At 43.2% G+C, this 24,434-nt stretch overlaps 1 protein-coding gene and 1 long non-coding RNA gene across 3 annotated transcripts in view; one reads left to right on the top strand and one right to left on the bottom strand.

The window, feature by feature from the left end:
* The window catches only part of LOC115091371 (solute carrier family 23 member 1-like), a 184,475-nt gene that overhangs the window by 112,675 nt on the left and 47,366 nt on the right, over positions 1-24,434 (bottom strand). For both annotated transcript variants that reach the window (XM_029601648.1, XM_029601647.1), the window contains one exon: positions 6,230-6,394. In XM_029601648.1, coding sequence (XP_029457508.1) covers positions 6,230-6,394 — 165 coding nt within the window. The remainder of the gene's footprint in view (positions 1-6,229; positions 6,395-24,434) is intronic.
* LOC115091372 overlaps positions 1-24,434 on the top strand; it is a 93,897-nt gene that overhangs the window by 37,904 nt on the left and 31,559 nt on the right. The window lies entirely within an intron of this gene.

The following is a 24,434-nucleotide window of genomic DNA, read 5'->3' as shown; positions in this document are numbered from 1 at the left end:
AAATATGCATGTATTTTCTCTTTGAAAATTAAGTACAGGGATGTATCCATGAACTGTTTGAAAACTGCTTCTGAATGAGTCAATTTTCAAAGGGTTTAACTGGTTAACTTTGGGAGTTAGTTAAAATCCTGTTCTTAAAAATCTCCCTCCACTGGCTGGCTACATTTACCTACCTAAATTCAGAAAGGGGGGGGGGGCACATTTAGCTAGTCAAGAAAAGGGGCAGCGCCAGGGTCATTCATAGGGCAGTCTTCAGACTTAAGCCAGTTGGTGCTGATTTTCAGCGTTAACCAGCTAAGTTTAGGTAGTTAACCTTAGATGGGTAAACAGCAGGCCTAAACCTAGCTTGACAAATTTTGCAAATTTTCAGCTGAAAACCAGATGGTTAGGATCATCTGAAAATTCAGCTGAAGATAACCAGTTCAATTTCACCTGTTAACTTTTCCACTCAGTGGCTTTCTGAAAAATGACCTCTAAGTATATAATTCAGTTTTTCTATTATTTGTTCCTGATTCATGGAAATGATCTTATTATCCAAACCATTTTATATATAAGTAAAATATATTGTAAATGAATTGCTAAGATTGAGGAGTGGATAAGTAATAATAGACAGCTTCAACCTTAAAAGAACAGATGTTTTATGGGTGGGACTTCATGAAATACCTTTAGATTTAGAAGGTCTTCAGGATATATCTTGTCTCGAAGGCTAGAGACCTCGGTATCATTTTCAATGCCCCACTCATGCTGAGACTGCAAGTTATTGCTGTTTTGAAGTCAGCATTTAAAATTGCAGCTAATGAGGTGCATCAGGTATGCTCTTTCTAAGGATGATTTCAGAACTATAATGCAAGCTCTTGCGCTTAGTACGCTAGATTACTGCAAAGCTTTGTATGGAAGTCTTTCTCAAGGACAATTACAAACTCAGTAGTTGATTGAGAATTCTGCAGCAAGACTAAAAATGTGGATTGTCATTGTAGAGAATTAATTACCCCGTATTTAAGGGATCTTCATTGGCTTCCAGTGGTAAGCCAATATCAAATACAATTTCAAGTATTGATGTTAATTTTTAAAGTATTCACACACACAGTGTAAACACTATAAGAGAGGGAAATAGTATCACAACTATTCACTCAAACGTTATATTAAACTAGACTAGAGACAATATCATAGGCAAAGTGCTCACACTCAGTTCTCGATCTGCTGTCTCTCGCCCTCAATGGGCCGCAGGCAGTAATCAGCCTGTGAGCTCAACGGTATTTAATCATTTATTGTCTCCTGTCTACCCACCCCTCACTCCAAAGAACATATTTTATTTAATCAAATAATCTGTAAACCATGAAAATACAAAACTAAACAACTCATGTATTTATCCAAATCTATAAAATTTGCTACCGGTTGGGTAAGTAACCCACTACTAATCAACAAATATTAAGCCACGTCAGTGGTCATGTAAATATCAAAAGTGTACTTCCATTATCCACCCCGACATGGTCCATGTTTCGACTCACAAGGAGTCTTTTTCAAGGGGAATGAAGATGATAGATCACTATATCACCGGTATATTGTTTTCATTCAGTTCCTGTGGAAACATTATGAAAAAATATGCGATTAAATTAAAACCAAAATCCTCAACCCACACACACACATACTAACACTATACTCCCAACTACTGTTCAACTGAACAAACTACGTTTGGACTTAGAGGCTAACAAAGCGATGCAAACATTATCTTTGGAAAGGCTCAAACATTCAGTCTGAAACATATCATTCAATGTGAAAGATGTAAAAAATACAAAGAACTCACCGGAACGCCAGAATCATTAAATTCAACTACTCAACATGGCGATAAACGCCTTTGTAAAACTGAACTGACTCGCCTGATTTAAATAGACCGCTGAGAAATGCAAAACCGGAAAACACAGATACCCGGTTTCCGGTAGCATGTTTATACGCCGAAAACTACTAATCCCAGTATGCCCTGCTGCTACAAAACAATCACACCCTATAATTTTCAGAAAACGGACCAATCAATTTCTTTATTAAGTCCTTTCGGAATCACTGAATCAAAAAAGTGTATCCATTTTTGTACCCTTTGAGTAAGATACAGATCAATTTGAATGAAAACAATATACCGGTGATATAGTGATCTATCATCTTCATTCCCCTTGAAAAAGACTCCTTGTGAGTCGAAACATGGACCATGTCGGGGTGGATAATGGAAGTACACTTTTGATATTTACATGACCACTGACGTGGCTTAATATTTGTTGATTAGTAGTGGGTTACTTACCCAACCGGTAGCAAATTTTATAGATTTGGATAAATACATGAGTTGTTTAGTTTTGTATTTTCATGGTTTACAGATTATTTGATTAAATAAAATATGTTCTTTGGAGTGAGGGGTGGGTAGACAGGAGACAATAAATGATTAAATACCGTTGAGCTCACAGGCTGATTACTGCCTGCGGCCCATTGAGGGCGAGAGACAGCAGATCGAGAACTGAGTGTGAGCACTTTGCCTATGATATTGTCTCTAGTCTAGTTTAATATAACGTTTGAGTGAATAGTTGTGATACTATTTCCCTCTCTTATAGTGTTTACACTGTGTGTGTGAGTTAATTATTGAGAGGTGTTGCTTCTGTTTGAGTAATTTTTAAAGTATTGCATGATGAAGGGCATACACATTTGAAAGAACTTCAGTATTACTGACCTGTTCATGCTCTACAATCAGCAGAGAAATAATTACTTCTTTTAAATATTATAGATTACAGGTGACCCGTAGGCAAGCATTCTCAGTTGTAGAGTCCTCTTTATGGAATAACCTCCCACAAGGGATTAAAAAATGCATCAAAACTTGTAAAATGAAAAAAGAAAGTGAAAACTTATGTATTCACCTTGGCTTATCTATGATGTCCCCAGAATAGTTCAAAATATTACTAGTTGGTGTCTGTAAGCAGATTTTATTCATTATTTTATATTGTCATGTTTTTGTATGCTTGTCTTTATATGATTAATTGTAAATGAGATGTTTATGTTTTATTGTAGAAAAATCACACACAAGCACGTGAGGTATATTCGGACAGGGTTTACCCTCATAAATGAGTGACTGATCATACACACCGGAAACGGTGTTTTAAACCATTCAAGCACTTTAAATTTTATGTGCAAGCACTGGCTGAATAATCATGGGGTAACCCAAAGTCTCTTTTTTTTTATAATTTTTCAATTTTTTAAGAAAGTTTTTCAATTTTTTTAAAGAGAAAGTCCTTCTTTTACCAAACACATTGTATAAATGCCGTACTCAGATGTACCAACACCATTGCCTTCTAAAGTTTTAAAGAAGGTGAATTTCTTTCAGGCATAGACTTATACCAGCATTTGAATATGGAAAAGTCATACTTATCTTGCACTTTTCCAAAAAATGAGAACAACGGCTCCTCAGCCTTGTTCAACAAAAAAGCCCGACACCGCTGGTGTTTCGAAAAAACTTCTTCAGGGGCCATAGAAGTAAATTGAGAATGGAAACACCAACTCTTCTAGCGTACGGCACTATAGCCTTAGAAAATAAGGCCCATGGTCTTTTTTACTTTTACTAGTCAGAATTCTTGCAGTGTTTTTTAGTATCTGAAGTATTCTTGCAGTGTTTTGTAGTATCTGAAATGGTCTTATCGTGGTGTATGGTAAACCTAGTAGTAGGGCATTACAATAATCAGTGCTCACAAAAATTAAAGCTTGTAACACTGATCGAAAGTTGGTGGTTGTTAGTAGTGGTTTTAGTCTTCTAAGAATCATGAGTTTGGTGCAACCTTCCTTTACTTTTAAAGATATATGTTGTTTCATGCTTAGTTCCATGTCAGTTATCACTACAAGGTTTCGCACTTTCTCTCCTAATTCTATTTTTTGTTTTTGTTTTTGAGTGTGATTGGGTTTTGAATGATCTCTATATTTTTTTTATTCTAAGGGGTAGATTTTCAGACCGCGCGAATAGGCGTACTTTTGCTGGCGCATCAGGCGCAAGCAAAAGTACGCGGGATTTTAGTAGATACGCGCGGAGCCGCTAAAATCCGGGATCGGCACGCGCAAGGCTATGGATTCTGTATAGCCGGCGCGCGCCGAGCCGCGCAGCCTACCTCCGTTCCCTCCGAGGCCGCTCCGAAATCGGAGCGGCCTCGGAGGGAACTTTCCTTTGCCCTCCCCTCACCTTCCCCTCCCTTCCCCTACCTAACCCACCCGCCCGGCCCTGTCTAAACCCCATCCTTACCTTTGTCGGGGGATTTACGCCTCCCGGAGGGAGGCGTACATCCCCGCGCGCCAGCGGGCCGCTAGCGCTCCGGGACGCGACCTGGGGGCGGGTCTGGAGGGCGTGGCCACGCCCCCAGACCCGCCCCTGAAACGCTCCTGACATGCCCCCAAAACGGCGCTGCGCTCGGTCCCGCCCCCGACACGCCCCCCTCCGAAAACCCCGGGACTTACGCGAGTCCCGGGGCTCTGCGCGCGCCGGTAGGCCTATGTAAAATAGGCTCACAGGCACGCAGGGCCCTGCTCGCCTAAATCCGCCCGGATTTGGGCGGATTTAGGCGAGCAGGGCTCTTAAAATCCGCCCCTAAGTGTAGGAATTCTGTTTTCTCTATATTAATAACTAATTCCATCTGGTTTAGCAGCTGTTTGATGATATCTAGATACATGTTAGCTATGTTTAATGTTTGTTTAATTGTGTCGTCGATGGGTATTATTAATTGAACATCATTAGCATATATATTAGAGATGTGAATCGTGTCCTCGATCGTGTTAACGATCGATTTCGGCTGGGAGGGGGAGGGAATCGTATTGTCGCCGTTTGTGTGTGTAAAGTATCGTCATAATCGTTAAAATCATGAGCCGGCACACTAAAACCCCCTAAAACCCACCCCCGACCCTTTAAATTAAATCCCCCCCCCAAATGCCTTAAATTACCTGGTGGTCCAGCGGCACACTAAAACCCCCTAAAACCCACCCCGACCCTTTGAATTAAATCCCTCACCCTCCCGAACCCCCCCCCAAATGCATTAAATTACCTGGGAGTCCTCCGTAGCGGTGGTCCGTGGCTAAATCGGGGGAAGGGGGAGAGCACGAAAACCGGCACACTAGATCATGAGGTCTTCAGCCGGCGCCATTTTTCAAAATGGCCGCCACAAAATGGCGGCGGCCATAGACGAAAACGATTCGACGCAAGAGGTCATTCCGGACCCCCGCTGGACTTTTGGCAAGTCTTGTGGGGGTCAGGAGGCCCCCCCAAGCTGGCCAAAAGTTCCTGGGGGTCCAGCGGGGGTCAAGGAGCGATTTCCTGCCGCGAATCGTTTTCCGTACGGAAAATGGCGCCGGCAGGAGATCGACTGCAGGAGGTCGTTCAGCGAGGTCCGGAACCCTCGCGAGATTTCCGGACCTCGCTGAACGACCTCCTGCAGTCGATCTCCTGCCGGCGCCATTTTCCGTATGGAAAACGATTCGCGACAGGAAATCGCTCCTTGACCCCTGCTGGACCTCCAGGAACTTTTGGCCAGCTTGGGGGGCCTCCTGACCCCCACAAGACTTGCCAAAAGTCCAGCGGGGGTCCGGAACGACCTCTTGCGTCGAATCGTTTTCGTCTATGGCCGCCGCCATTTTGCGGCGGCCATTTTGAAAAATGGCACCGGCTGAAGACCTCATGATCTAGTGTGCCGGTTTTCGTGCTCTCCCCCTTCCCCGATTTAGCCACGGACCGCCGCTACGGAGGACTCCCAGGTAATTTAATGCATTTGGGGGGGGGGGGTTCGGGAGGGTGGGGAATGGGTTTTAGGGGGTTTTAGTGTGCCGGTTTTCCTGCCCTCCCCTTTCCCCCGATTTACGATTTTTTGACGATAAATCGGGGGAATTGGTATTGTATCGTGGCCCTAACGATTTTTGACGATTTAAAATATATCGGACGATATTTTAAATCGTCAAAAAACGATTCACATCCCTAATATATATTCATCAGACTATATTTGGTTAAAATTTAGCTGGATAAGTTCCTTTAATATTCAAAAGTTGACATTTATTCAAATAACTTGTGAGTTATGCCTTTGAATATTGGCCTCAATTCTGTAGGATTCTTCATTCAATAGAGTTTTCAGGTTCAAATAACAAAAGTGGCTCTCATCCATTTGTCACAATCTAAAGAAGAGTCATAGACCATGAAATGGAAAGCAAGAAAGGCTGAAAGATTTTGTACCTGAAGTCCAAGCAGGATACAGAGGTACCATGGCGGTCTGTCATTGATGGAATATATGAGCTCTATGCTGGGTTGGGAATCTGCTTTTTCCTCTGTGCTTTCAAGTGGAGATTCACGGTTTTTATTTTTTGTCTTTTCTTTCTGTTTCCCACAAGGATCCATTTTCTGTGGATATCAATGAAAATGCCCGTCCGTTAATTAGTTCCTAGTGTATTTATTACCATAGAATGGATAACATCCATGCAGTTCCTGCGCTGCTTTAATATTTGAGCTGGATAAACGAGGAACAAAATCTTATAAATAAATAGATTAAACTGCATTTACTCTATTTAATATAACAATTTTTCTATTTTGTTCAACATACACAGTATTGGGTCACTGTCAGTGTTCTTGCCAATGAATAAGACTAACTGAAAGGAATACTGGTCTATATCTCTTGATGCCTCCAAATATCTAATTCATAAGAACACAAGATGTGCCATCCTGGATGAGACTAATGTCTATCAAATCCAGTATCCTGTATCTGACAGTGGCAAATCTGGGTCACTAGGAAGTGCCCATTAAATCCAAAGAGTAAATCCAATTCCTTGCTTTTCTATCTGAAGTTTTGCTTAAATAATTTTTGTCATGATTAAAGTAAAATAGTTATCATGTCAGTTCACCTGAATATATACTGGTCAGTAAAAATAAGGTGCAGGTGATATATTTGTGTTAGACTAACCAAGTGTACGTGTGACTAGCTTCTGAGGGTTATGCTTCCTTTGTCAGGCTAGTATAATGTCTTAATGGAGTTCAGAATTTAGTGTGAGAGATAATGGTAGTGGGGCCATTTGGTATCAGTGATCGTAACTCAATCAAATTTAACTTAATAACTGGAGGGAGGACATTAAGGAAACTACTGTTCTAGCATTACTCTTTCAAAAGAGAGACTTTGATAAAATGAGGAAAATAGAAAAAAACTAAATGGTGCAGCTGCAAAGGTAAAGAGTTTATATCAGGCATGGACATTGTTTAAAAATACCACTTTGGAAGCCCAGACCAGATATATTCCAAGCATTAAAAAAGGTGGTAAGAAGGCCAAATGACTGGCCACATGGTTAAACTGTAAAGTGAAAGAGGCTTCACCAAAATAACTTCTTAAAAAAATGTAAAAAGGATCCAAATGAATAAGATAGTAAAAAGCAAGTTAGATGCAAAACATTGATAATGCAAGCAAAAGAAGAATTTGAAAAGAGTGCCATAGAGAAAAACCTCATAATAAAAACATTTTCAAATACATCTGAAGCAGTTTGTGAAATTTACAAAAGCACTCAAGGACCACCTGTTTTTACTGGCTTTTCCTCACCTGATTACCCAATGTACCGTTTTATGTTATATTTTATGTTTTTTTATTGTTTTATGTTTACCGCACTTATATTATGTCATTGCTTTATTTTCCTATTTTAATCATCCTAATTTGTTTGGTGGAATATATACTATAATTTTATTTGCTTTGATCTTTTTTATACTTTTCCGACTTACCTTTAATTTGTTAACCTTATTTCATTTCGTTTGTACCTCGCTTTACTTTACAAAATTAATTAATTGCGATTAATCTAGCAATACAAAAGATAAATATAAACAGGAAGGCTGTGAGGGAATCAATTTGACCATTAGATGATCAAGGGGTAAAAGGGATACAAGGTCTAAGTGAAAAGACTAAATTAATTATTTGCTTCAGTGTTTATGGAGAAAGATGTTGGAGAGATACCCAGGCCAGAAATGGTATTTAATTATGATGACTCAAAGGAACTGAAACAATTCATTTTGAACTTGGAAGATGTAATAGGGTAAATTGACAAACTAAATAACAAATCACCTAAACCAGATGGTACACACCCCAGAGTGTTGAAAGAATTAAAAAATAAGGGGTAGATTTTCAAAAACCGCGAATAGGCGTACTTTTGTTGGCGCTCCAGGCGCCAACAAAAGTACGCTGGATTTCAGTAGATACGCGCGTAGCCGCGTGTATCCGCTGAAATCCGGGATCGGCGCGCGCAAGGCTATCGATTTCGTATAGCCGGCGCGCGCCAAGCCGCGCAGCCTACCCCCATTCCCTCCGAGGCAGCTCCGAAATCGGAGCGGCCTCGGAGGGAACTTTCTTTTGCCCTCCCCTCACCTTACCCTCCCTTCCCCTACCTAACCCACCCGCCTGGCCCTGTCTAAACCCCCCCTTACCTTTGTCGGGGGATTTACGCCTCCCGGAGGGAGAAGTAAATCCCCGTGCGCCAGCGGGCCGCTAGCGCGCCGGGACGCGATCTGGTGGCGGGTCCGGAGGGCGCGGCCACGCCCCCAGGCCACCCCAGGCCGTAGCCACACCCCCGGGCCCACCCCCGGAACGCTCCCGACACGCCCCGAAAATGCCGCGCGGTTCGGGCCCGCCCCTCGACACGCCCCCTCTGAAAACCCCGGGACTTATGCGAGTCCCGGGGCTCTGCACGCGCCGGTAGGCCTATGTAAAATAGGCTTACCGGCGCGCAGGGCCCTGCTCGCCTAAATCCGCCCGGATTTGGGCGGATTTAGGCGAGCAGGGCTCTTAAAATCCGCCCCTAAAATTGCAGACCTATTACCAGTAATTTGTAACCTATCACAAAAATTGTCTATTGTTCCTGAAGCTTAGTGTTACATTGGCCAACCTCCAATCTTTAAAAAGGGTTCTTGGGTGATCCAGAGACCAGTGAGCCTGATGTTAGTACCAGAAAAAAATAATATAAACTATTCTAAAAAAACAAAATTGTAGAACATATAGGGGTAGATTTTCAAATACCGCGAATAGGCGTACTTTTGTTGGCGCTCCAGGTGCCAACAAAAGTACGCTGGATTTTAGTAGATACGCGCATAGCCGCTAAAATCCGGGATCGGCGCGCGCAAGGCTATCGATTCCGTATAGCCGGCGCGCGCCGAGCCGCGCAGCCTACCCTCCGTTCCCTCTGAGGCCGCTCCGAAATCGGAGGGCCTCGAAGGGAACTTTCCTTTGCCCTCCCCTCACCTTCCCCTCCCTTCCCCTACCTAACCCACCTGCCCGGCCCTGTCTAAACCCCTCACTTACCTTTGTCGGGGGATTTACGCCTCCCAGAGGGAGGCGTAAATCCCCGCGCGCCAGCGGGCCGCTAGCGCGCCGGGACGCGACCTGGGGGCGGGTCCGGAGGGCGCGGCCACGCCCCCGGACTGCCCCGGGCCGTAGCCACGCCCCCGGGCCCGCCCCCGGAACGCTCCCGACATGCCCCGAAAACGCCGCTGCGCTCGGTCCCGTCCCTGACACGCCCCCCTCCGAAAACCCCGGGACTTACGCGAGTCCCGGGGCTCTGCTCGCGCCGGTAGGCCTATGTAAAATAGGCTCACGGCGCGCAGGGCCCTGCTCGCCTAAATCCGCCCGATTTGGGTGGATTTAGGCGAGCAGGGCTCTTAAAATCCGCCCCATAGAGTCAATTGTTACCCCACAAAATGATCTCAAAATCGAAACAAAGGGGATCAGTCAATATAAAGCAAAGGCAGCCATGATGAAAATACAATCATCTAAATCCTAAAAAGAAGGTGACAGCAAGCCTGACGGTATATCCGCTGTGTGAAAGCACATCACCAGGACATCTTGATCATTCACATTTTTGAAAAGTTTTATGGTTTGCAAATAAAATATCTAAGAAAAACAACAGTCAGTCAATTATGAAAAACCCAACATGGCCGATGTTTCACAAACAAATGCTTCATCAGGGATGTAATAATCATAGGACTATTGCCGGTAATCACAACAAAACATAAAACATGTTAGACCACAATTATTAATAAAAAGGAAGAACTTGAACTTATCTTTATCCTCAAAGAGGGCTACCATTCAGAGAAAATGACTATGCTGAAATCCTTGAGTTGATGTGTGTGTATGTGTGTGTGTGTGTGTGTGTGTGTGTATGTAGGTATATATGTATGTATGTATCTATCTATCTATATATATATATATATAATATATATATTAAATCAATGAAACCATTGATTTAATATGGGACGTTACGACGCTATAGTAATTCTTCATTATGCTTTGGTCCCTTGGGTTTGGCAGAGAGCGCTGCATTGGGCTTTAATGACTTTTAACTCATACGTCATCACGTTACAGCAACGAGCGTTGCGATTGGTGGTCGTACGATCTGTGTGTGCAGTTCAAAAACAGTGAGAGTTAGTCTGCAGCGTTTCAATAGATATTGAGCGCATCATGGCGTCTTCCTGAAAAAGAACTTTAACATCATAGAAGACTTGGGTACACCGACTGATTATGAAATAGGATAACATCCCCTGAGGAAAGGTCCATTTGTGGACCAGAAACGTGGCTACGTCGGGTTGTCAACTTTTACCAGATAAGTCGGGACTTTTAAAATTGTTTTGTGAAGTCAATTGTTCATGACATTTTAGAAAGAAAAAAGAAAAAGTGAAAAATCACACGGAAAAAAAAGTACACAGGTGTTTGAACTAGTGGCACACATTTCTTCAAAAAACATGGGATGGAGGAGGTTTGGTTTATGATTATATTGATATAAATTGAGTTCACCCTGGTGGGGGATTAAACTCATATTATATATGAAACCCTTCCTCCATCTTTCATAAATTTTTCTTTCAATTTAAACAGCGAGGCAAACTCGGGTCACAATTTAGGCCAGATAGCCTCTCAGTGAATAATTGTGGTGTTTTGAATGAGATGACTCACAGTTGGTGAGCAATAAAGCGTTGATTGATTGAATGCAAAAATAATCTACAAGGGGAGATTGAGTGTCAATTGATTAGTATAGTAGAACTCCCCAAAAAAATATTTTTTGGTGCTTTGTTGTATTAGGTATCAGTGAATGATGACATAAACTTAATTGGCATCTCAGAGACATGGTGGAAGGAGAACAACCAATGGGACAGTGCTATACTGGGGTACAAATTATATCACAATGACAGAGAGGAACACCCGGGAGGCGGTGTGGTGCTTTATGTCCAGGATGGCATAGAGTCCAACAGGATAAACATCCTGCACGAGACTAAATGCACAATTGATTCTTTATGGGTAGAAATCCCTTGTGTGTCGGGGAAGACTATAGTGATAGGAGTATACTACCGTCCACCTGATCAAGATGGTGAGACTGTCAGTGAAATGCTAAGAGAAATTAGGGAAGCTAACCAAATTGGTCGTGCAGTAATAATGGGAGACTTCATTTACCCCAATATTGACTGGGTAAATGTATCATCGGAACCCGCTAGAGAGATAAAGTTCCTGGATGGAATAAATGATAGCTTTATGGAGCAATTGGTTCAGGAACTGATGAGAGAGGGAGCAATTTTAGATCTAATTCTCAGTGGAGAACAGGATTTGGTGAGAGAGGTAACGGTGGTGGGGCCGCTTGGCAATAGTGATCATAATATGATCAAATTTGATTTAATGACTGGAAGGGGGACAGTAAGCAAATCCACGGCTCTCGTGCTAAACTTTCAAAAGGGGGAACTTTGATAAAATGAGAAAAATAGTTAGAAAAAAACTGAAAGGAGCAGCTACAAAAGTAAAAAGTGTGCAAGAGGCATGGTCATTGTTAAAAAATACCATCCTAGAAGAACAAACCAGATGTATTTCACACATTAAGAAAGGTGGAAAGAAGGCAAAACGATTACCAGCATGGTTAAAAGGGGAGGTGAAAGATGCTATTTTAGCCAAAAGATCTTCATTCAAAAATTGGAAGAAGGATCCAACAGAAGAAAATAGGATAATGCATAAACGTTGGCAAGTTAAATGTAAGACATTGATAAGACAGGCTAAGAGAGAATTTGAAAAAATGTTGGCCGTAGAGGCAACAACTCACAGTAAAAACTTTTTAAAATATATCCGAAGCAGAAAGCCTATGAGGGAGTCAGTTGGACCTTTAGATGATCGAGGGGTTAAAGGGGCACTTAGAGAAGATAAGGCCATCGCGGAAAGATTAAATGATTTCTTTTCTTCGGTGTTTACTGAAGAGGATGTTGGAGAGGTACCCGTACTGGAGGTTTTCATGGGTAATGATTCAGATGGACTGAACCAAATCACGGTGAACCTAGAAGATGTGGTAGACCTGATTGACAAACTTAAGAGTAGTAAATCACCTGGACCATATGGTATACACCCCAGAGTTCTGAAGGAACTAAAAAATGAAATTTCAGACCTGTTAGTAAAAATTTGTAAACTGTCATTAAAATCATCCATTATACTTGAAGACTGGAGGATAGCTAATGTAACCCCCATATTTAAAAAGGGCTCCAGGAGCAATCTGGGAAACTACAGACCGGTTAGCCTGACTTCAGTGCCAGGAAAAATAGTGGAAAGTATTCTAAACATCAACATCACAGAACATATAGAAAGACATGGTTTAATGGAACAAAGTCAGCATGGCTTTACCCAAGGCAAGTATTGCCTCACAAATCTGCTTCACTTTTTTGAAGGAGTTAAATAAACATGTGGATAAAAATGAACCTGTAGATGTAGTGTACTTGGATTTTCAGAAGGCATTTGACAAAGTTCCTCATGAGAGGCTTCTAGGAAAAATAAAAAGTCATGGGATAGGTGGTGATGTCCTTTCATGGATTACAAACTGGCTAAAAGACAGGATCTGTCCATTTAATCCTGTAGGATTAAATGGACAATTTTCTCAGTGGAAGGGTGTGGGCAGTGGAGTGCCTCAGGGATCTGTATTGGGACCCTTACTTTTCAATATATTTATAAATGATCTGGAAAGGAATACGACAAGTGAGGTAATCAAATTTGCAGATGATACAAAATTGTTCAGAGTAGTTAAATCATAAGCAGATTGTGATAAATTGCAGGAACATCTTGTGAGGCTGGAAAATTGGGCATCACAATGGCAGATGAAATTTAATGTGGACAAGTGCAAGGTGATGCATATAGGGAAAAATAACCCATGCTATAGTTACACAATGTTAGGTTCCATATTAGGTGCTACTACCCAAGAAAGAGATCTAGGCGTCATAGTGGATAAAACATAACACATTGAAATTGTCAGTTCAGTGTGCTGCGGCAGTCAAAAAAGCAAACAGAATGTTGGGAATTATTAGAAAGGGAATGGTGTATAAAACGGAAAATGTCATAATGCCTCTGTATCACTCCATGGTGAGACCGCACCTTGAATACTGTGTACAATTCTGGTCACTGCATCTCAAAAATGATATAACTGCGATGGAGAATGTACAGAGAAGGGCGACCAAAATGATAAAGGGAATGGAACAGCTCCCCTATGAGGAAAGACTAAAGAGGTTAGGACATTTCAGCTTGGAGAAGAGACAGCTGAGGGGGGATATGATAGAGGTCTTTAAAATCATGAGCGGTCTAGAACAGGTAGATGTGAATCGGTTTTTTACTCTTTCGGATAATAGAAAGTCTAGGGGGCACTCCATGAAGTTAGCATGTGGCACATTTAAAACTAATCGGAGAAAATTCTTTTTCACTCAACGCACAATTAAACTCTGGAATTTGTTGCCAGAAGATGTGGTTAGTGCAGTTAGTATAGCTGTGTTTAAAAAAGGATTGGATAAGTTCTTGGAGAAGAAGTCCATTACTTGCTATTAATTAAGTTGACTTAGATAATAACCACTGCTATTTCTAGCAACGGTAACATGGAATAGACTTAGTTTTTGGGTACTTGCCAGGTTCTTATGGCCTGGATTGGCCACTGTTGGAAACAGGATGCTGGGCTTGATGGACCCTTGGTCTGACCCAGTATGGCATTTTTCTTATGTTCTAATGTACCCCCCCAAACAAATCCCACCAATATCCTCCCCCAATTGTACCCCCTTCCTTCCCCAACAAAATAACATGTCTGCGCTCCTGCCAAGTCCATCCAGCTGAATTGCTGTATGCCCACCCTTTATCTTGGCATACTCCTCCTTCTTAAAAGCTAGCAAGATGAACATTTCCAAAACTTACGAGTCAGGATAATCTCATTCATTAAAAGATTAACTCAACCAGCCCACAAATTTTGAAAACAATGGCATTGCTGACATTCAAGAAGGATTAGCTAGCCGAGAGGATGTCTTTCACGTTTATACCATATAGCACACATGCCGGGAGTTACCAGTCCCTATGTTGTACTATTGGTTTATTATAGATATTTGCTGTCTATGATCCACTATATAATGGATTTCAAAATTACTCTATACACCAAGGGTAGCCAACGTAGTTCCTGAAGTGCCACAAACAGGTCTCGTTTTCAGGATATCCACAATGAATATGCAAGAAGAATGCACTGCATCCATTGTATGAAAATATATTTCATGCATATTCATTTTGATGCCTGAAAACGAGACCTGTTTGTGCACTTCATGAGTAAAGTTGCCTATTCCTGCTACACACCATTCTTTGGTGCCATTTCCTTAATTATTAAAATGAATGTAATAAAAAAACACATGTACTATAGGCTATACATGATTACATTCATTTTCCTAATTACAGGAAATGCCTTCCAAGGATATTTATCTTTATTGGCATTTATATACCACCCTCTCTGCCATAGCCCAGATGGTGGATAAAGTTGTTTATAGCACATCTTAAATGGCAATGATTACAATTTTTCTTTTTGGCCCAGCAATTTGCTCCTGCACCTTTGGATGTCCAGCTCAATCAGAACCAACCTCAAATAAGCGATGACACCATGAGCCTTCATTCACAGCTGCCCAGGTTTTTTCCCCTATTTTATATTCCTCTCCCAACTCAACCTAACCATCTTATATACAGTCCTTAGCCAGGAACCATAAACTAAGTGCAGTTCTCCCCATAAATCCTACGGTAAGTCTGACTACTAGATGTCATCACCGAACAATGGTGAGGTTCCTTCCTCCAGAGGCGCTCCTGGGGAGCAGAAGCTGGAGCCAGGAAGTGAATCCAGGTTCGCTGCATGACAACATATAGCACTTGACACTGAACCAGTAGTCTGGCCCCTGCTTACATTTTAAAAAGCATTGACCATCCCCACTAACTTAAGAAAACACACTAATCAAATATTTTAGAGAATTCAACTAGTTTTACTGATTTGCTTTCTATTGCTCTTACATACATGAAGAAGATACAGTTCAAAGCCATTAATCCAGGTAAATAGAATTTCTGAAAATTGCTCTCCCTGAACCTGCCAATAAGTATATAGGGTCTTCCATATGCACATACTTTCCCTCTGAAAATTAGGTACAAGGTTTGTGGGTATTTTGTATCCAGGTGGGAGAGCTTGAAAATTGCCCTCATTATCCTACTTTATTAGTTGGATTCAGTAGTACGAGGCCTAGGACAAGTGCCGTCAGCTTCCAGAAAAGTAATGGTGTTCGTAATAATCTATCTTATTAGGTCTCCCCTCATCTCACACCAAACCTCTTCAGATGGTCCAAAATGCGGCAGCCAGAATACTGACAAACACGAGGAGAAGAGACCACATATCTCCCATCCTTAAAGACCTACACTGGCTGCCAATACACTACAAAATTATTTATAAGTCCATTACCATTATCTATAAAGCCATCCATCACCATGCTCCACTCAACCTACAAATCCCATTCAGAAAACATACCTCCTCCAGACCCATTAGAGAAGCCTACAGAGGATCACTACTAGGGATGTGAATCTTGTGATCGATCGTCTTAACAATCGATTTTGGCTGGGGGGGGAGGGAAATCTGATCGTCATGGTTTTTTTTGTTAAAAAATTGTAAATCGGGGGAGGGTGGGAAAACCAGCACACCAAAACAACCCTAAAACCCACCCCGACCCTTTGAAACAAATCCCCCACCGTCCCGAACCCCCCCAAAATGTTTTAAATTACCTGGGGTCCAGTGGGGGGTCCCGGCGCAATCTCCCGCTCTCGGGCCATGGCTGCGTTAATAGAAATGGCGCCGTGGCCCTTTGCCCTTACCATATGACAGGGCAAAGGTAGCTCCAGCACCATTTTGGTTCCTTTCACCCGACGTCACGAGTGCAGGAGATCACTCCCGGACCCCCACTGGACCCCCAGGGACTTTTGGCCAGCTTGAGAGGGCCTCCTGACCCCCACAAGACTTGCCAAAAGTCCAGCGGGGGTCCGGGAGCGACCTCCTGCACTCGGGCCGTATTGCCAATATTCAAAATGGCGCCGGCGCTACCTTTGCCCTCACTAGGTATGACATTGTAAACCGATATGATATGATATTTTTTTTATGAATGTCGGTATATAAAAATGTTAAATAAATAAATAATAAATAGTGAGGGCAAAAGTAGCGCCGGCTACTAGGTATGACATAGTGAGGGCAAAAGTAGCACCGGTGCCATTTTGAATATTGGCAATACGGCCCGAGTGCAGGAGGTCGCTCCCGGACCCCCGCTGGACTTTTGGCCAGTCTTGTGGGAATCAGGAGGCCCCCCCCAAGCTGGCCAAAAGTCCCTGGGGGTCCAGCGAGGGTCCGGGAGCGATCTCCTGCACTCGTGACGTCGGGTGACAGGAACCAAAATGGCGCCGGCGGTACCTTTGCCCTGTCATATGGTAAGGGCAAAGGGCCACCGGCGCCATTTCTATTAACGCAGCCATGGCCCGAGAGCGGGAGATCGCGCCGGGACCCCCCCCACTGGACCCCAGGTAATTTAAAACATTTTGGGGGGGTTCGGGAGGGTGGGGGATTTGTTTTAAAGGGTCGGGATGGGTTTTAGTGTTGTTTTGGTGTGCTGGTTTTCCTGCCCTCCCCCCTCCCCCGATTTACGATTTTTTGCTGATAAATTGGGGGAATTGCTATTGTATCGCGGCTCTAACGATTTTTGATGATTTAAAATATATCTGACGATTGTTTTAAATCGTCAAAAAACGATTCACATCCCTAATCACTACATGTACCCCATACCAAAACCTCTCAACATATAACTCTTAGAGACAGGGCCTTCTCTACAGCAGGACCATCGCTTTGGAACTCCATTCCTCCTGATCTTCGACAGGAACCTTGCCTTCTAACATTCAGAAAAAGGCTTAAGACGTGGTTGTTTAAACAAGCCTTTCCAGACCCTAACTGAATCTCAGCTGAACAACAACCATAGTCAGACACTCTTAGAACATTGTAAATAATTGATCTTTCTGTTAAAGTTTCTGTTAAATTCCTCTAGCCTTTTCCTTCTTCACCCAGTTTTGAATATCCTTGTTTCATTGTAACTTCAGCGTTTCTCTTCACTTGTTACAGTTTTAATTTCATATTACTCCCCCTGTTAATTGTAAACCAGCATGATGTGATTTTTATCTTGAATGCTGGTATAGAAAAACTCTAAATAAATAAATAAATAAATAAATAAATAAATAAAGCAAGCTCTACTGTGGCATGTTTAATTGTTTTTATAAAATAATTTCTAGAAACTTAGTGCAAAAGAAAATGGAAAGATAAGATACATTTCTGCTTTGTAATTTATAAAATTTTGGGACTTGAACACTTCAACTGTTCTGAATAGACAACCACAAGACATGGGATGCCCTAATTCCTATACATAGTTAGTGCTACCCTCCAAGAACATCATAGCCAAAGTTCAAAATAGATGGCTACACATAAAGCGTGAGATCAACTGGACATCAATACTCACTTAAAACTACTTCAGCTGGAGAATAGGTAGACAAAAGATACAGATAGTAGGTTAAGTTCTGACAATATGGAAACTCTAACAGTTTAGTCATTTGACTGCCTCTTCTCAACCCTCAGACCTTTCACACTTGCCTGCTCTTTAGGTGCAAGTAGTTGTGACAATGCAATGCTTGCCGAAATATTTGTAACCAGACTTGCATTGATGAATTTATATTTTTGTCTGTTTAATCTCTAATGGGATTGTTGTTTGAATGAGAAATGAGTTGCTTTTCACCTTTTCAAGAAATATTGGATTGTTAAGATGAAACAATTCCTTCAGTTCTTACTTATGCTGTTGTCCATGGAATGGTTGCTTTTTCTTTTCCAAATTGTATTGATTTTGTATTATCTCAACGCAAGCCACTGTTTTGAGGTTGGGATGGGCATTTTTTTCTCTTGAATTTGAGAGGCAGGGGGCATCCAATTGGGTATCACCTTGCTTGCTTTTTGCATATCTATCTCCACTCCTTGTTTGTTATCACACTTCGTCTAGTTTAAATGCTGATACATGGAGTAAAGCTATTGTGACTACAAACAGCCAGCTCTGCAAAGTCTATCCCAGAATACTGTTAGCAGATCTTGCTTGGCCCAAATGGCAGTCTGTTACACTCATCTACCTAGGATGGTAGCGAAGCATTGGGATAACCTGCATGGAGTGATGGTTATAACTCTAAACAGCAGCATTAAGTCTTCATCAGACTTCCAAAAATGCATTAGGGCAGGATTGGGCAGTTCTGATCCTCGAGGGCCCCTAACTGGTTGAGTTTTTAGAGTATCCCTAATGAATGCATGAGATAGATTTACATGCACACTGCTTCACTTGTATGCAAATTTATTTTATGCGTATTGATTAGTGTTATCCTGAAATCCCAACTGGTTAGGGGCCTCCAGTACCAGAGTTGCCTACCCCTGCATTAGAGTAACCTTGTACACGGCAGCGGTTACAGCCCTTAACAGCAGTGGAATAAGTATGTCAGGCTTCCAAGAAGGTATTTGGTAACCTTTCTTGAGTGGTGATTACAGTGATTTCAAATGTAACCGCTTCCTTAGTTTTACAAGAAGTCTGGGATAATCTGCATGGAGTGACCATTACCAATCCTCAGACATTAAACAATAAAATCAAGAAATATAATAAACACATGAATCATAATAGTATAAACATACTAATAAAAAGAATATTTTAAAACAGCTGTTGAATGGAAGGTCCAATAATTAAAAACTCATAAACTATTTGTTTTACATTTCTCAAACACCAATAAAATATTTCAAAACAGCAGACACATCAAACAAGGATAAAATAATTCATGCTCTGATACCTGGAAACTTTTGATTTCCATTCACTCTGAGAGTGTCGTGGATTAGTGAGAGAGAGATGCATAAGCTACTCTGAGGGACTTCATCTTCTTAATACATTCATCTAAGGATTTTGTAAAGCGTGATCTTCTTTTGAAACGCCTAAATAAATAAATACAAATATATATCTATACATACACATACATACATATGCTCTTTCCCGCATACATACACATACTCACATGCACATGCTCGCTCTCTCTCACATTCTCAGACTCACACATGCTCACATATGCTCCCTCCTACATATATATGCTCACACACATAAACATACAAAAGATCCTGTTGCGCTAGAGGTGGACCCTTGGCCTGGTGCAGGATTGGTACAGCCCTCTGATCAGACCCGGAGACCGTCTGCCACCAAGAGATGGAGCACAGGAGGAGACAGAGGCTAGCTGGAGCTTCACAATAGCAACCCGGGGTTCCCTCAGGTTGAGCCCTTGGTTACCCGGGCTGCCTGGTCTTAGGTGGGCCTCGCAGGATCTCCTAGAGAGGAAGTGCAGGAGAGTGCCCACCATGAACAAGGGTGCGCAGTTGATGTTCAAAGGAGAGTGTCCAAAGGTCACAGGAGGCCAGAACAGAGAGTCCGAGTGGATAGCGAGGATCAAGGCCAGAGTATCAGTCCAGAATGGTCAGCCAAAGCAGGGGTCAGTACCTTTAGTCAATACGGAAGTAGTCAGCTCAGGCAGAGGTCAGGTTCCAGGCAGTGATCAGGAGTAGTCAGTAGTCAGGCAGAGGTCGGTTCCAGGCAGCGATCAAGAGTAGTCAGAGAACAGGCAGAGATCAGTTCCGGGCAGCAATCAAGAGTAGTCAGAGAACAGGCAGAGATCAGTTCCGGGCAGCAATCAAGAGTAGTCAGAGAACAGGCAGAGGTCAGTTCCGGGCAGCAATCAAGAGTAGTCAGAGAACAGGCAGAGATCAGTTCCGGGCAGCAATCAAGAGTAGTCAGAGAACAGGCAGAGGTCAGTTCCGGGCAGCAATCAAGAGTAGTCAGAGAACAGGCAGAGGTCAGTACCGTGAGATCAGTCCGAAGGGTACTACCAGGGATGGAGAGTTGAAGGAACAGGAGACCCTGGAACAGGAGACGCTGGAACAGGAGACACTGGAGATGCTGGAACAGGAGACACTGGAACAGGAGACGCTGGAATAAGAGACGCTGGAAGGCAAACTAGAGACACCGGAGTGTACGACCAGATTGCCAAAGCGAGGAAGTGGTGTCTGACCACTTCCTTAAGTACTTCTATCAATCAGGCATACTGTGGAGATGGGACCCGCCCTTGGCCCTTTAAGAGGCTGGGCGGTCCGCGCGTTCCTAGGGGCAGGGCCGACGCCACAGAGGACGCCAAGGCCCGCTGTGAGGCCTGGAGAGTGGAGGAAGGCCCGGCAGTCGCCATCGCGGGACACCGAGGCCGAGTCGAGCTGGCAGCAGCAGCGGGGGAGGACGGCCCGGGACAAGGTGAGCAGGCTCGGGCGTGGGCCGAGCGTGGATGGGATGCACAACAGATCCCTCGCTTTCTCACATATGCATGCTGACACACACACATGCTCACAAACACACACACACACACATGTTCAGACACACACACAAAGAGTACACCCTATGCTTCAAAGTTCAACTTTTCCTAATATAAACTGAAGAATTTACTGCTCAAAAATAATTTACTACTATTTTGACTTCTTATTCCATCATCTCTAGAACTTGCATCTGTCTCAGTGCTCCATCTCACACACATGCGCACACGCTTCCTCTTTCACACAGAGGCTCAGACACCCACACACATTCTGCTTCTACTCAGACACAACACACACACATTCATGCTCAGAAACACACACACACATACATGCTCAGACACACGCACACACACATACACAAACATGCTCGGGGACACACACACACATACATACATGCTCAGACACACACACATGCTTACACCAAGGCCTCTCACAGCAGTCCCGGCCCTCCACTTCTGCTGCGGTCACCTGGTCACCTAGTGGTTTGGGAACCATGTGGTCCTGCAGCTCCTCATCTTCGCCGCATGGCCCTGAGACTCTCTCATCATTGCTGCACGATGCGTTGCAAACCGCCATGCAGCCCTATGGCTCCTCCTCCTCTTCTTCGTCACGCAGTAGGTTGGGAACTGCCACATGGCCCTGCAACTTTTTTATCTTTGCTGCACTGCCCTGAAACTCTCTCATCTTCACCATGTGGCGGGTTGGGAACTGCCGCATGGCCCTGCTACTCCCTCCTCTTCACTGCGGAGCCCTGCGGATCCTCCTCTTCTTCTCTGCGCGGTGGCTCCAGCAGCTCACTCAACTCAGTGGCGGCCCTCAGGCTGCCGCCCCCCCCCCCCCCCCCCTCCAGGTCGCCGTCCTGTGCAAGTGCACGGCTTGAGTGACTGTTGTTAGGATCCAAACACCAATGAGCATGGGGAGGCCAGATGTTTTAGAGAAAAGCCTCCCTAATCTTGGTGGCTGTAGTTTATTACAAAATCTGGTAATAAGACATGGAAAGGGGCCTGGGAGTTGGATTAAGTATTGATCTCGTTAGAAGAGGACGGCGGCAAAGCCTGAAATGACATAGCAGCAGAGATGGCGGAGGCCAGCACTGGAACAGATTTTGGAAATGCTCGGAACCGATATGGAGGGCTGCGCTGGGGAAAAGGTTAAGAGGTTAGGAAAAAGATATGTGGGGGGGGGTGGGGGTGGAAGGAAGCTGATGTCTGCTTTCATATCAGAATTTAAATGTTCATCTACCCAAGGTGATAAAAAAAAAAAAAATAACCAGGAAGAATCTCAACAAGGCAGCGTGAGTGGGCCAATTGGTCTTTATCTGCCAACATTTACTTTGTTACTGTGTTTACCATGCTAATTCAGTTTGGACAAGACAGAACTGGTGTGGAGTTTTCATAAAGCTTTTTAGCTGACTAAGTTTGTGTACTTGTGGATTTCACTAACAACTTCAGAATGCACCCAGCAGGCACCGTCATGTACAGGCTAGCACAGACCTTTCAACTAGAAAAGTGAAATTGGTGCTATGTGTTGATTTTTCTCCTTGCAAATCCTTAGTTGCCTGAAGACACAGGACTCAGCAACATTTGCAAAACCATTTCTAAGATGTATTTACATTACTGTCCCAGCCATTTGTGTTTAATTAACAACTCAGAAGGCCTAATTTATGAAAGCTTTTCTCCCAGTCATTGCCTGTGGGGAACAAGCTTGCTAAATCAAGCCCTGGCTCTGTAAAATGAAGACATTTTCAGAACTTTGCTAAACCAAACCAGCTGCAGTTTACAGAATGAAGTCCCATTAACAGCACATCCCATACTGCAGAGTACATACTTTTTCAGATTGCATATAGGATGGTGGCATATTATTAGTACTGAGTAAAATCTATAGCAACCTTGAGTAATAATCAATCACAGCTATGATGTCAAGTAATAGCAACAATTACATGAAACCAGAAGAATGCCCATTATAAATGCCAGGATTTGGGAGTCTGAAAATCTCACGGTGTAGTACTCGAGACTGAAAAGGTATATTCCATGGAGTATACATTATCTCCAAAAGCAGTTTTTACATTCTGTGTATGTTTCTGTGTTGTGTATGTCTGCTTGATCCTCGATCCTTTCTCGCCCCCTCTCACCCCCTCCCTCCCCCCACTCAATCCTTAGTCTGTTCTCCCTTCCCCTGTATAGAAACGTAGAAACATGACTGTAGAAAAAGACTGTATGGCCTATTTAGTCTGCCCATCTGCCCAACTAATTTAGCATTATAATTCTCATCACTTCCTCAGAGATCCCCTGTGTTTATCCCATACTTTCTGAATTCAAATACTGTTTTTGTCTCCCCCATCTCCTCTGGTAGGCTGTTCCACACAACCACAACCTTTCTGTAAAGAAATATTTCCTGACTACCCCCATTTCACCTTCATCCCATGATCCCTTGTTCTAGAACCTCCTTTCCATTGAGAGAGGCTCGCTTCCTGCGCATGGGTAAAATTACATGCACAGTTTCAATAGGGGGCGTTCCCAGGGAAGTGTAGTTTACTAGCAGGCCGATTCAGTAAAAGTCGTGGGAGAGCGAGCGAGCGCACAGGGTGCGCGCACAGGCCACTCTCCTGTGTGCGGGATTCAATATTTAAATGAGGGCCCGTGATAAAAAGAGCACTAGCGCGTCCCTAGCGCATCTTTTTTGACAGGAGAGGCGGCTGTCAGCAGATTTGACAGCCAACGCTCAATTTTGCCGGCATCAGTTCTTGAGCCCGTTGACAGCCACGGGTTCAGAAACCGGACACCGGCAAAATTGAGCGTCCGGTTTTCAACCCGCGAGCCGCGGGCCGATTTAAAATTTTTTAAAATTATTTTTTACTTTGGGACCTCCGACTTAATATCGCCATGATATTAAGTTGGAGGGTGTGCAGAAAAGTAAGCGCTAATTTCTGAAAGTAAAATGTGCGGCTTGGCTGTACATTTTACTTACTGAATCGAGCGGGAATAACTAATAGGGTCATCAACATGCATTTGCATGTTGCGGGCGCTATTAGTTTCGGGGGGGTTCGACGTGCGTTTTCAACGCTATTACCCCTTATTGAATAAGGGGTAAAGCTAGCACGTCAAAAACACACGTCCAAATGTGGGTTAACAGTGCGCGCCACCGGAGCGCACTGTACTGTATTGGCCCGTAGTTTTGGTCTGAAAAAGCATCCTCACATAAAGGAGCTGCTAATCTCTTGGGGGGGTGCTTTATCCGGGAACATTTTCAAAGTAAAATAACACATGTATTTTCATTTGAAAACTATCACAAAGACAACTGGGAAAAAAAAGCACCCACAGATTTTGCAACAATGCGGGCAATAGCCCCCTAAATGTCCAGATATCCCTGCACAGGCACAGTCCACTCTCGTACAACCAAAAAGGAGTGGCCTTACAAATGAAACATACCCCATACTCCTTACTCCAAAAACATGGAAATCTAAGAGATCCCTACTTAAGTGACAAACATTTCACCTGCTGCAGTTTGCAAAGATCTTCTTTCTTAAACTCAAATGATCGGAATCTTTGCGAAGATCATGTGGAAGAGATGAGAAAGGGCATCCTGCAACCGAGCTTCACAGAAACGATGGAACTGCCAGCAATACCTTCCCAGATGAATGCAGCAGGCAGCTGGGAACAAAATCTCTTTCAAGGACTGAGGGCTAT

The sequence above is a fragment of the Rhinatrema bivittatum genome, chromosome 4 (assembly GCF_901001135.1).
Source record: "Rhinatrema bivittatum chromosome 4, aRhiBiv1.1, whole genome shotgun sequence".
NCBI lineage: Eukaryota > Metazoa > Chordata > Amphibia > Gymnophiona > Rhinatrematidae > Rhinatrema > Rhinatrema bivittatum.
This window is presented reverse-complemented; position numbering and strand designations above follow the sequence as displayed.